Source organism: Camelus ferus, chromosome 1, assembly GCF_009834535.1.
Source record: "Camelus ferus isolate YT-003-E chromosome 1, BCGSAC_Cfer_1.0, whole genome shotgun sequence".
NCBI lineage: Eukaryota > Metazoa > Chordata > Mammalia > Artiodactyla > Camelidae > Camelus > Camelus ferus.
In genome coordinates, this window is record NC_045696.1 from 501,563 (window position 1) to 513,798 (window position 12,236).

Sequence of the window (12,236 nt, forward strand, 5' to 3'; positions counted from 1 at the left end):
AGGAAAAGCAAGCATCTCATTTTGTTTATCAGATGAACCTGACCCTGAAATCCATAATATAACCACAGACTGCAGAAAGTTGACATCTTATCTCACTTATAAACCTGGGTCAGAAATACCAAGTAAAATGTTAGCATACGCAGTCATGCAGTACATAAAAAAATTCACAAGCTCACTTAAAAAAACTCACAAGCTCGGTTTATACCACACTAAACAATGTCAAGAATAGAAATGTGTTCGTGTAATTTGCTGCTGTAAGAGAAAAATAAATGATCATTTCAGTAGGTGTTGAAATGCTTTCCTTGAGATTTATACACATTCCTGCCCCCTCTCCCCGAGAAGAAAATTGGACACCCTTTCCTGATAAAATTTCTTATCAAATTTGAGTAAAAAATTCCTTAGCTTGATAGGGCTATCTACTGTAAAACTACCAAAAAAAAAAAAAAAAAAAAAAAAAACCCCAACAGAACATGCTTCTTGGTATTCTTGGTAAAACAGGAGAAACACTAAAATTTTAAGTTGAGCTCCCTGACATCACTGCTGTTCACTGTTGTCCTGGAGACCCTGCCCAGTGTAGGGACACAGATACAGTGGCATAAATTATCAAGAGGAAGGACAGACTGTCATTTCCAGACAGTAAAATTGTCAGTTCAAGATAATCAACAGTCACACCCTTCGAACTATTCAGCATTCAGCAAGATGAACAGACAGATCAACCTACAACGTACAAAAATTCTCATTTACAGCAGCAATAAAACTAGAACATATGGACACAAACTGACCAGGGGAGGTGCTCAACCCCTGTGAAAGTGATTCTCAGGGCCCTGAAGGTGCAAAGGAAACCAGAATAAATGAGGGGCAGGCTAGGCTTTGTTGATGGGAGGACACAATGCTATAAAAATGTCAGTTCTCAAACTAAAGTCAGGGCATTTCTGCTCAAAAACCCAAAAGAATGTTTTATCCTGATCTGGACAAGTTAATTCTAAAATTCATCAGGATGAGAAAATGTGTAGCAGTTGCTGAGAAAATTTTGACAAGAAAGGTTACTGTAATAGTTACTGTGGCCAAATGGGTCAGAATAGGAATAGAACCGTATGTGACACAAGTGCCACTCCAAATTAATTGGTGGAGGGAGGACAGACATTGGCACCTGTTTAGAAAAAACATTAGACCCCTGTCTCCTGCTGCTGTAAACTTTACTTCTAGATGGATTTAGGAGCTAGATGCAAACATAAGAACCATGCCAACGTTAGGGGAAAACAACCTGCTGATGACCCTGGAATGGGAATCAAAACTCAGCACAGAGAAGCTCTGAGAGCCCAGCTGCCCGGAGAGCAGAAAGTCTTGGAAAAGCAGAGGCTGCCCACCCTCTGCGCCCGTGCCTGACCCCGAAGCACCCCACTCTACCTGATGCCAGAGGAACCCTTCCTCCCTCTCCTGTTCTTACAGTTTCGGGATAAGGCCTCTTCATCCTTCTGCAAACAAGCTTTCCACCCCGTCTCTTCACATGCCCCGCCAAGCGAAGAGGAACGTGGAGCGTGGCCGAGAGGGGCGGCTTCCTAGCGCGGAGGAGCTGACGCAGGGAGCCTCTGCCCAGGAGCTCCTGGCCCAGTGTCTGTCTAGCGGTCTGCTGCTGGAGAAAGAGGAGAGCAAGAGGTGAAGCCCGTTCCCTGGGGTTCGTTGTGTCCTTTGGGCTGCTTCATGCTGGGTTAGCAAGGACGAGACTGTTTAAAAAAGAAGGCAAGTCAGACACGTGAAGTGTAAGCTCTCGGAGGACAGATGCAGTGCCCTCGGTGGTATGGCTTAAACTGTTGTTATTTGAAATCAGTTTCATTGATGGTTTATTCCTGAAAGTTTAAAGTTTCCTAGAGAGAAGTGAGTGCGGCTGGCTGGCTAAGCCCCTGGGTGGGCGGGGAGCGCTGGCACCTGCCCGCTCCCCCTCTAGGCTAGCCTCAGGGCCTCGATGCCACCCCGAACAGCAGGCCAGACCCTCCCTGCCTCTTCTTCCACCCTTGTTTATGGTTTTACTGAGAAAGAACCGGCCAGAAGGGAGTTTGCTGGGTCCTCATGCCCCCTTGCCCCTCCCCTCCACCAGCCTCCCTGTGTCTAGCCTGTGGGCAAAGTCAGTCTCTCCCCTTGGCTGGAATCTCATCTGCACCTGCTCAAGGACATTCGTCCAGTGAGAGTCCTTCATGTCCCCTTCAGCACACAGACGTGAAAACATGCTGCCATGTCTCCCTGTCTTGGCCCCATCTCCCTCCGTAGTCACCACCCCCATGTTTCTGCTCCCTCAATAGTCAATTCAAAAACAGTCTGATTCTCACTTCTTCGGTCCTCTTTCCTAGTCTCCTGCAGCCCGTCCCTGCTGCTCATATCTCCTCTGGTCAGGGTCACTGCAACCTGCAGCTGAACTGACCATGAACCCGAGGCTCCAGCAGCCCCACATGTCCTCTCCCACCCCCCACCTCCCTTGGCTAAGTGTGTTATCTGTACCCAGTCCCCAGTGATTTCATCCAGTTTGATGGATTTTTAAGTAACATCAATATTCTGACAACCCCAAATTTATATCTCAGATCCTAAGATCACTTCTGAACCCCAGATCTCAGTATCCTAGTCCTCCCTTAAAATCGTCATTAGACATCTATTAGATGCCTGGCAGCCATCTCAGAGCTAACATACCCAAATCTGATTGCCAGTTTCCCCCAACCAGCCCCTCCTACAGCGGTCTTCTCAGTTGATGGTGGCTCCACCCTTTCAGCTCCCCAGGCCAAATGCCTTGGGACCATCCCTCTACTTCCAGTCCACCCACAAACCCTGTTGGCTCTATTCAAAATGTATTCAGAATTGGACCATTTTTGCAGTAGTCTGTAGTCTAGTCTCAGCAGACTGGTATAAGCCTTTCAAGTGTAAGGCAGAGGTCGTGGTTCTCCTTTGCTCACAACCTCCCGGTGGCTTACTCTCACCAGGTCAAAGGCAGAATCCTCACAAGTGGGCAAGGCCCTGTGTGGTCCACCTCCCGTTTCCTTTCTGATCTCTGCTCCCTCCAACCGCCAGGTGGTGCCCAAGCAGGCCTTAGGATTAGCTTTTCCTTTTGCCTGGGACTCCCCAGCCACCCCAGTAGCCCCTTGGCTCACCTTGCACCCACTTCTGGTCTCTAGTCATATCTCCTCAGCGAGGACTTCCTTACTGTCCCTGTAGTCCCGCCTGTCTCCACGTCTGCTTGGTCTCTCTCGTCTTCAGACATCTCCCTTGTCGTATGTTCCTTGTCTGTCTCCCTCACTAAAGTGTAAGTTGCCTACAGCTGGGCCTTGTCTGTTTCTGTTTTTGTTTTCAGTGCTGTATCCCTGGTATGCAGAATGGCTCTAGTGTTTGGTAGGGGCTTGATAAATACATGTTGGAAGAGTGAATGAATGTGTCATGATTTCTAAAAGTAGATTTTCCTAGGTCTGTATCATTTAAGCAGTTTGGATCAGATTGTTTTTCTTGAAAAGACTAGTATTTGGAATGGACAGCTCTGGAGTGTGTGGGGTGGCAGTGAGATGTTACTTTGAGTTAATTTTAAATTGTAAAGATCAATCCATACATTTGGATAATCCAAAGAGACACAAATTAATTATAGACACACAATACCAAAATAAGCTGGAGAAGATAAACCAAATGAGAATATTACAAGCAATGTTAAGTAACATGTAAAAGCAATTGTTTTGGATAAATGCCACCTTTCTCATTAAATATAAATAGGATTTATAAGTTAAAGAGAAGATATTAATTTTTTAAGAGTACATTTCTGCTTCTCAGTTGATGTCATAACTTAGTTCCATCCTTAGTATAAAGCAAAGCTTTAAAAATTTAAAGTATACATAGGAGAAAAGTGAGTGATAGTTAAATTTTTGCTTCCTAATGCTCAAATGTTTCAGGTTTGAAGATCAGCTTCAGCAGTGTTTGTCAGAAGACTCAGGAGCATTTACAGGTTCGGTGTCCCTTCCGCTCTACCTTCCTCAGACTCTGGTGTCTCTGCCTCAGACTGCTGAACCTGTGATGAGAGCGTCTACGACCACCAGCCCTCAGGTGAGAAGAAAGTGCATTTGGCATTTGTATTCGAGTTAAAGACTGAGAGAATGGCTGGGGAAAATGTCATGTCTTGATTCATCGTATGCTATGATGACCAATAAATTATTATCTTAAATTAGATTTTTTCTTTAACTTAATCTGTCAATGTTAAGGTGGCTCAACGAATTCTGAGTTTCTGCTTATGAAATGAATGAAGAACGGAATTGAAACATGTTTAAGAGTTGAACAAAACCCATAGTCCTGTGCTGACACGCAGCAAAGCACTGAGGAGAGTAACAGAGGTGACCACAGCAATCCAGTTTCCGGAGCCCTACTGTCCAATCTGGGGCATTACACATCTCTCCTTTTCTGGGGTTAACTTTCCCTGAGGAAAATTAATGAGTGAGGAGGGTACGCTTATTGAAGTCAAGGGCCTCACCCATGAATGTTCAGTGGGTCAGTGGCAAAGCTACTTTTCAAAGCCAGACCCGACTGGCTCCAAAGCTCGAGGTCTTTCTACCTCAGCACCCTTCTTTCACTGGTAAAAGAAGCAAAAGCAGAGTTTCACTCATAGGTACGTGTACAGCTCTGGACAGGTCAAATGTGTGCTCCTGGAGTGGCTTTTAGGAAGCCCTTCATTGGGGAGAAAAACACATTAAGATGACATACTGTTTCCAATTCTTAGTTGGGCAGATACCTTAAAAATATTTGTATGCTTTGACTTAACAGTTCTACCCTAAAGAAAATACTATATATGACAAAAATTACTGTATTTTTGTTCACTGTAGAGTTAATTATGCATGAAAGTGGAAACTAAATATCCAAAGAGGGAAGTTTGGTTCAGCAGTTACAATATATATGATGTAATAGTTCCTAGCCTTTGAGAATGATATTTTACAAAAATGACTGGAAGTTGTTCATGGTAGAATCAGAAGAGAGGCATTCCATGTGCAGATGATACCAGCTGTACGTATACGTCCTGGAAGACACTGGCAGGATGTATGATAGATGCCAAGAGAGGGGTTTGTTGAGCCCAGCAGGTCCCAGCAGAGGTTTCTGACATGAGCCAGATTTAGTGCCTTTAAAGAGAATTTATCTTGGTTTATGGATATCCCAAAACTATTTTTAGTTTCTCTTTTGTTCAAATAGAATAAAAGGACAGGGGAGCAACTGCAGTTGTCAGAGGTAACAGGCACATCTCTGACTGAACGGCTGAAGCACCTAGAAGGGCTGATCCGGAGTTCAAGGGAAGAGGAAGTTGCCTCTGAGCTCCATCTCTCGGCACTGCTGGATATGGTGGACATTTGAGCTGCTGTGAGAGAGGGAGGGTCTCTCCAGAAGATTTTCTTTTACTCAAAATAATGTTATTCTCAGATGCTTGATGCATGTTGGAAATACGATTATTAATCATGCAAAATAAACCACTGGAATATCTAGTGAGGTCTTCCTCAGTTTCCAGAATGAAAGGCTGTTTCATCCTGTGTAATGTCTTTGATACTCTTACCTGTTGTCATGACCTCTTCTGACTGATGTCTGCCAACTCGTGTTTCTGTGTGTAACATTTATTTATTTATTTTTGAGTTATAGTCAGTTTACAGTGTTGTCAGTTTCTGGTGTACAGCACAATCCTTCAGTCATACATGAATATACATATATTCATTTTCAAATTCGTTTTCACTGCGAGCTACTACAAGATACTGAATATATTTCCCTGTGCTATACAGTGTAAACTTGTTTATCTGTTTTATATATACCTGTCAGTATCTGCAAATCTTGAACTCCCAGTTTATCCCTTCCCACCCCCCTCTCCCCCGGCAACCACAAGTCTGTATTCTATGTCTGTGAGTGTATCTGTTTTGTTTTGTTTTTTATATAAGTTCATTTGTCATCTTATTTATTTATTTTTTTTTTAGATTCCACATATTAGCGATCTCATATGGTATTTTTCTTTTTCTTTCTGGCTTCACTTAGAATGACATTCTCCAGGGACATCCATGTTGCTGCAAATGGCATTATGTTGTCATTTTTATGGCTGAGTAGTATTCCATTGTATAAATATACAATAACTTTTTGTCCAGTCATCTGTTGATGGACATTTAGGTTGTTTCCATGTCTTGGCTATTGGAGATAGTGCTGCTATGAACATTGGGGTGCAGGTGTCTTTTTGAATTAGGGTTCCTTCTGGATATATGCCCAGAAGTGGGATTGCTGGGTCATATGGTGTCTATTTTTAGTCTTTTGAGGAATCTCCATACTGTTCTCCATAATGGCTGCACTAAACTGCCTTCCTGCCAGCAGGGTAAGAGGGTTCCCTTTTCTCCACATTCTCTCCAGCATTTATCATTTGTCGACTTCTGAATGATGGTCATTCTGACTGGTGTGAGGTGATACCTCATTGTAGTTTTATTTTGCACTTCTCTGATAATTAGTGATATTGAGCATTTTTTCATGTGCCTATTGGCCATTTGTATGTCTTCACTGGAGAATTGCTCATTTAGGTCTTCTACCCATTTTTGAATTGGGTTTGTTTTTTTCTTATTAAGTGGTATAAGCTGTTTATATATTCTGGAGATCAAGCCCTTGTCAGTCTCATCTTTTGCAAATATTTTCTCCCATTCTATAGGTTGTCTTTTTGTTTTGCTTATGGTTTCCTTTGCTGTGCAGAAGCTTGTAAAGTTTCATTAGGTCCCATTTGTTTATTCTTGCTTTTATTTCTTCTAGGAGAAAATTTTTGAGATGTATGTCAGATAATGTTTTGCCTATATTTTCCTCTAGGAGATTTATTGTATCTTGTCTTATGTTTAAGTCTTTGATCCATTTTGAGTTTATTTTTGTGTATGGTGTGAGGGAGTATTCTAACTTCATTGATTTACATGCTGCTGTCCAGTTTTCCTAACACCATTTGCTGAAGAGACTGTCTTTATTCCATTGTATCTTCCTGCCTCCTTTGTCAAAGATGAATTGACCAGAAGTTTGTGAGTTCATTTCTGGGCTCGTGTATTCTGTTCCATTGATCAATATGTTTGTTTTTATACCAATACCATGCTGTTTTGATTACTGTAGCTCTGTAGTATTGTCTGAAGTCTGGGAGGGTTATTCCTCAAGCCTCTTTCTTCTTCCTCAGTAATGCTTTGGCAACTCTGGTCTTTTGTGGTTCCATATAAAGAAATTGTGATTTGATCTAGTTCTGTGAAATATGTCCTGGGTAATTTGATAGGGATCACATTAAATCTGTAGATTGTCTTGGGCATTTTAACAATATTGATTCTTCCAATCCAGGAGCATGGGATATCTTTCCATTTTTTTAAGTCTTCTTTAATTTCCGTAATCTTTTGTAGTTCTGCATGTATAAGTCTTTCACTTTCTTGGTCAGAATTATTCCTAGTTATTTTATTACTTTGGGTGCTATTTTAAAATGGATTGTTTCTTTGCTTTCTTTTCCTGTTGATTCATTGTTAGTGTATAGAAATGCAGCTGATTTTTATACATCAATCTTGTATCCTGCTACCTTGCTGAATTTTTTTTTATTAGTTCTAGTAGTTTTTGCGTGGAGCTTTTAGGGTTTTCTATATATAATATCATATCATCTGCATATAGTGATAATTTCACCTCTTCTTTTCCAATTTAGATCCCTTTTATTTCTTTTTCTTGCCGGATTGCTGTGGCTAGGACTTCCAAGACTATGTTGAATAGAAATGGTGAGAGTGGACAACCTTGTCTTGTCCCAGATTTTAGTGGCAAGGTTTTCAGTTTTTCACTGTTGAGTACTATGCTGGCTGTAGGTTTGTCATAGATAGCTTTTATTATGTTGAGATATGTTCTCTCTATACCCACTTTGGTGAGGGTTTTTTAAATCATAAATGGGTGTTGAATTTTATCAGATGCTTTTTCTGCATCTATTGAGTTGATCATATGGTTTTTGTCCTTTCTCTTGTTGATGTGGTGTATTACATTGATAGATTTGCATGTGTTGAACCATCCCATGTTCCTGGGATGAACCCAACTTGATCATGGTGTATGATCTTTTTTATGTGCTGTTGGATTATGTTTGCTAATATTTTGTTGAGGATTTTTGCATCTGTGTTCATCGGTGATATTGGTCTGTAATTTTCTTTTTTGGTAGTGTCTTTGTCTGATTTTGGTATCAGGGTGATGGTGGTTTCATAGAATGAGTTTCTGAGTACTCCCTCCTTTTCAGTCTTCTGGAAGAATTTGAGAAGGACTGGTATGATTTATTCTTTGTATGCTTGAAAGAATTCCCCAGTGAAGCCATTCGGTCCTGGACTTTTTGTTTGTAGGGAGGTGTTTTACTGCTAATTTGATTTCATTTCTAGTGATTGGTTTGTTCATGTGGTCAGTTTCTTCTTGATTTAGTCTTGGTGGACTGTATGTTTCCAGAAACTTGTCCATTTCTTCTAGGTTATCCGTTTTGTTTTCATATAGTTGTTGATAGTATTCTCATATGATAATTTGTATTTCTGTGGTATTGGTTATAACTTCTTCATTTTCCTTTCTTTCTTTTTTTAAAAATAGACTATTCTTCTAGATCAGTTTCAGGTTCACAGCAGAACTGAGTTGAAAATACAGAGAGTTCACCCATAACCCTCCCTACCCACACATATGTACTGCCCTTCCCTCAATATCCCTCATCAGTGTGGCATATTTGGTACAGTTGATGAACCAACATGGGCACATTATTATCAACCAAAGTCCATAGTTTACATTAGGGTTCACTCTTGATGTTGTACATTCTATGGCTTTTGACAAATGCATAATGACATGTATCCACTACTATAGTATCAAACAATAATTTCATTGCCCTAAAAATCCCTTGTGCCCCATCTGTTCATTCCTGCCTCCCTCCATCTCCCCAAACCCTTGGAAACCACGATCTTTTTATTGTTTCTGTAGCTGTGCCTTTTCCAGAATGTCATTTGGCTGGAATTGTACAGTTTGTAGCCTTTCCAGACTGGCTTCTTTCATTTAGTAATATGTCTTTTAAGTTTCTTCCATGTCTTTCATGGCTTGCTAGATCTTTTTTTTTAACTGCACATATATTTTTAAATTTATATATATGTACTGTTCATTGTTTCTAAGAAACTTTAGAGCTTTAGCTTTTTAAACTTACATAGTTATCAAAGGAATAAAGCCAACCACAAAATAAGAATTAATTCAAAAAGATACACACACCCTATTAACAACTATTAATTATTAACTATTTATAATTGCCAAGATATGGAAGCATCCTAAGTGCACATCAATTGTTGAATAGATAATGAAGATGCAGAGTGTGTGTGTGTTGTGTGTGTGTGTGTGTGTGTGTGTGTGTGTGTGATGGAATACAACTCACTCATAAAAAAGAAAGATATTTTGCCATTCGTGGCCCTTCATTCACTTTTTTTTTTCACTTCAAAAAGCAGAATTTTATAACTCACAGAGACATTTCCATTACATCAAAAACAACAAAATGTGTAGATATAAACTTAAACAAGGAGGCTACCTATACTCCGAAAACGGAAATGACACAAAGAAATGGAAAGCTTTCTTGTGCTCTTGGATTGGAAGAATCAATACTATCAAAATGGCCACACTACCCAAAGCAATCCACAGATCCAACACAACCCCCACCAAAATACTCACGACACTCCTTGCAGAACTAGAACGAACAATTCCAGAATTTATAAGGAACCACAAAAGACCCCCAACAGCCAAAGCAATCTTATGTTGATCTCTTTTTTTCTCTTTCTTCTTTCTGTTCTCTTTTCTTGTGGTTTGATGACTTAGAGAAGGTCCTTCAACATTTGTTGTAAAGCTGGCTTGGTGGTGCTGAAATCTTGTAGCTTTTGTTTATCTGTGAAGCTTTTGATTTCTCCCTCAAGTCTGAAGGAGAGCCTTGCTGGACAGAGTGTTCTTGGCTGTAGGTTTCCCCCTTTCATCACTTTAAATATACCGTGCCACTCCCTTCTGGCCTGCAGAGTTTCTGCTGAAAACTCAGCTGATAACCTTGTGGGAGTTCCCTTGTATGTTGTTCGTTGCTTTTCTCTTGCTAATTTTAAATATTTTCTCCTTATCCTTAATTGTCAATTTGATGACTGTGTGCTTTGGTGTGTTCCTCTTTGGGTTGATCCTGTGTGGAACTCTCTACGCGTCCTGGACTTGGGTGACTGTTACCTTTCCCAAGTTGGGGAATTTTCCAGTGATTATCTCTCCAAAAATTTTCTCAGGTCCTTTCTCTCTCTCTTTTCTTCCTGGAACACCTATAATGTGAATATTAGTGTGCTTCATGTTGTCCCAGAGTTAACTTCATTTCTTTTTATTCTTTTTTCTTTTTTCTGTTCTGAAGTAGTGATTTCCACTAATCTGTCTTCTAGCTCACTGATCTGTTCTTCTGCTTCATTTAGTCTATTCTTGGTTCCTTCTGGTGTATTGTCCATTTCAGTGATTTTATTCTTCAACTCTGGGTATTCTTTTTATTTTCCAACTCTTTGCTAAAACTTTGTGCATCTATACTCCTCTTGAGTTCTCTGAACATCTTGGCCATCATTAAACTTTAAATCATTAAACTCTTTCTCAGATAAATTACCTATCTCCTGATCACTTATTTCTTCTTCTGGGATTTTATCTTGTGCCTTGGCCTGCGAGATATTCCTTTGCCACCTCATATTGTCTATCTTTCTGTGTATTTGTGGATTTCCTTCCACAGGCTTTGGGATTATTGTTTTCTTATTTCTAGTATCTGCCCCTGGTGGATGAGGCTGGACTAGAGGCTTATGCAGGTTTCCTGACAGGAGGAACCAGTGCCTGCCCACTGCTGGCTGAAGCTGGGTCCTGGGCCTCTGGTGGGTAGGGCCGTGTCTAGAGGCCTCTGTGGCTTGGGAAGTCTGCTGATGGGTGGGGCTGTGTTCCCACCCTGTATGTTGTTTGGCCTGAGGCTTCCCTATAGGCTGTTGGATGGGGCTAGGTCTTGGTGCTGATGATCCAATCAAGATGTCAGCCTCCAGGAAAGTTCATGTAGATTAACACTCCTGGAATGTCCACCACCAGCTTTTATGTCCCCTGAGTGAGCTGCAGCCATCCCCCACATCCCCAAGAGACCCTCCAAATCCAGCAGGCAGGCCTGGCTCAGGTTCCTATGAAATCACTGCCTCTGCCCTTCGACCCGGTGCACGTGAGTTTCTGTGTATGTTTCCCAAGCAAATGGAGTCTCCATTTCCCCCAGTCCCGTGAGGCTCCCAGAGCCAAGCCCCCCTGGCCTTCAAAACCAGATGTCCTGGGGGTCTCCTCTTCCCAATGCTGGAACCTGGGTTTGGGAGCCTGACGTGGAGCTTACAGCTCTCCTGTGGAAGGGCCTCTGCGACTTAACAAATCTTCAGCTTGTGGCTTGCCCACCTGAGGGGTATGTGGCCCAATTATATCGCAAGCATGCCCCTCCTACCGTCCTGCTGTGGTTCCCTTTTTGTTTCCAGTTGCAAAGATGTTTTTTGCTAGGTTCCAGTCTTTTTTCGATGGTTGTTTAGCATTCAGTTGTGGTTTTGTTGTAGTCACAAGGAGAGGCAAGCTCGTCATCCTACCACTCCAGCATCTTGACTGGAAATCCATTTTCCTTTCTTATTTTGTTTATTTTTGCTCTCTCTTTTCTCTTCCTTGTGGGCTTGGCCAGAGGTTTCTCAATTTTGTTTACTCTTTCAAAAAACCAGCTCTTGGTTTGATTGATTTTTTTTCTATTGTTTTTTTTATTTTCTATTTTACTTATTTCCTCCCTGATCTTTATTATTTCCTTCCTTCTGCTGACGACTTTTTTTTTTTTTTTTTTGGCTCCTCTTTTTCTAATTCTTTTAGCTGGTAGGTTAGATTGTTTATTTGAGATTGTTCTTTTTTGAGGAAAGCGTGTATCACTATAAACTTCCTTAGCACTGCCTTTGCTGCACCCCATAGACTCTGTGTGGTTGTGTTTTCATTGTCATTTGTCTCAAAGTATTTTTTAATTTCTTTGATTTCATCATTGACTCATTGGTTTCTAGTAGCATGTTGTTTAATCTCCATGCTGTCATTTTTTTCTCCTTTGTTTTTCTATACTTGATTTCTAGTTTCATGGCATTGTGGTCAGAAAAAATGAAATAATTTCTATCTTCTTAAAATTGTTGAGGCTTCTCTTGTGCCTGACTACATGATCTATCCTAGAAAAT

The 12,236-nt window shown here is 41.0% G+C and overlaps 1 protein-coding gene across 5 annotated transcripts in view; it reads left to right on the top strand.

Moving 5' to 3' along the window:
• MCM3AP (minichromosome maintenance complex component 3 associated protein) overlaps window positions 1-5,508 on the top strand; it is a 40,286-nt gene extending 34,778 nt beyond the window's left edge. For all 5 annotated transcript variants that reach the window (XM_032486346.1, XM_032486521.1, XM_032486456.1 and 2 more), the window contains 3 exons: window positions 1,450-1,656; window positions 3,918-4,068; window positions 5,200-5,508. In XM_032486346.1, the coding sequence (XP_032342237.1) occupies window positions 1,450-1,656; window positions 3,918-4,068; window positions 5,200-5,358 (517 nt within the window). In that variant the 3' untranslated portion in view covers window positions 5,359-5,508. The remainder of the gene's footprint in view (window positions 1-1,449; window positions 1,657-3,917; window positions 4,069-5,199) is intronic.
• Window positions 5,509-12,236: the final 6,728 nt, after the last annotated feature.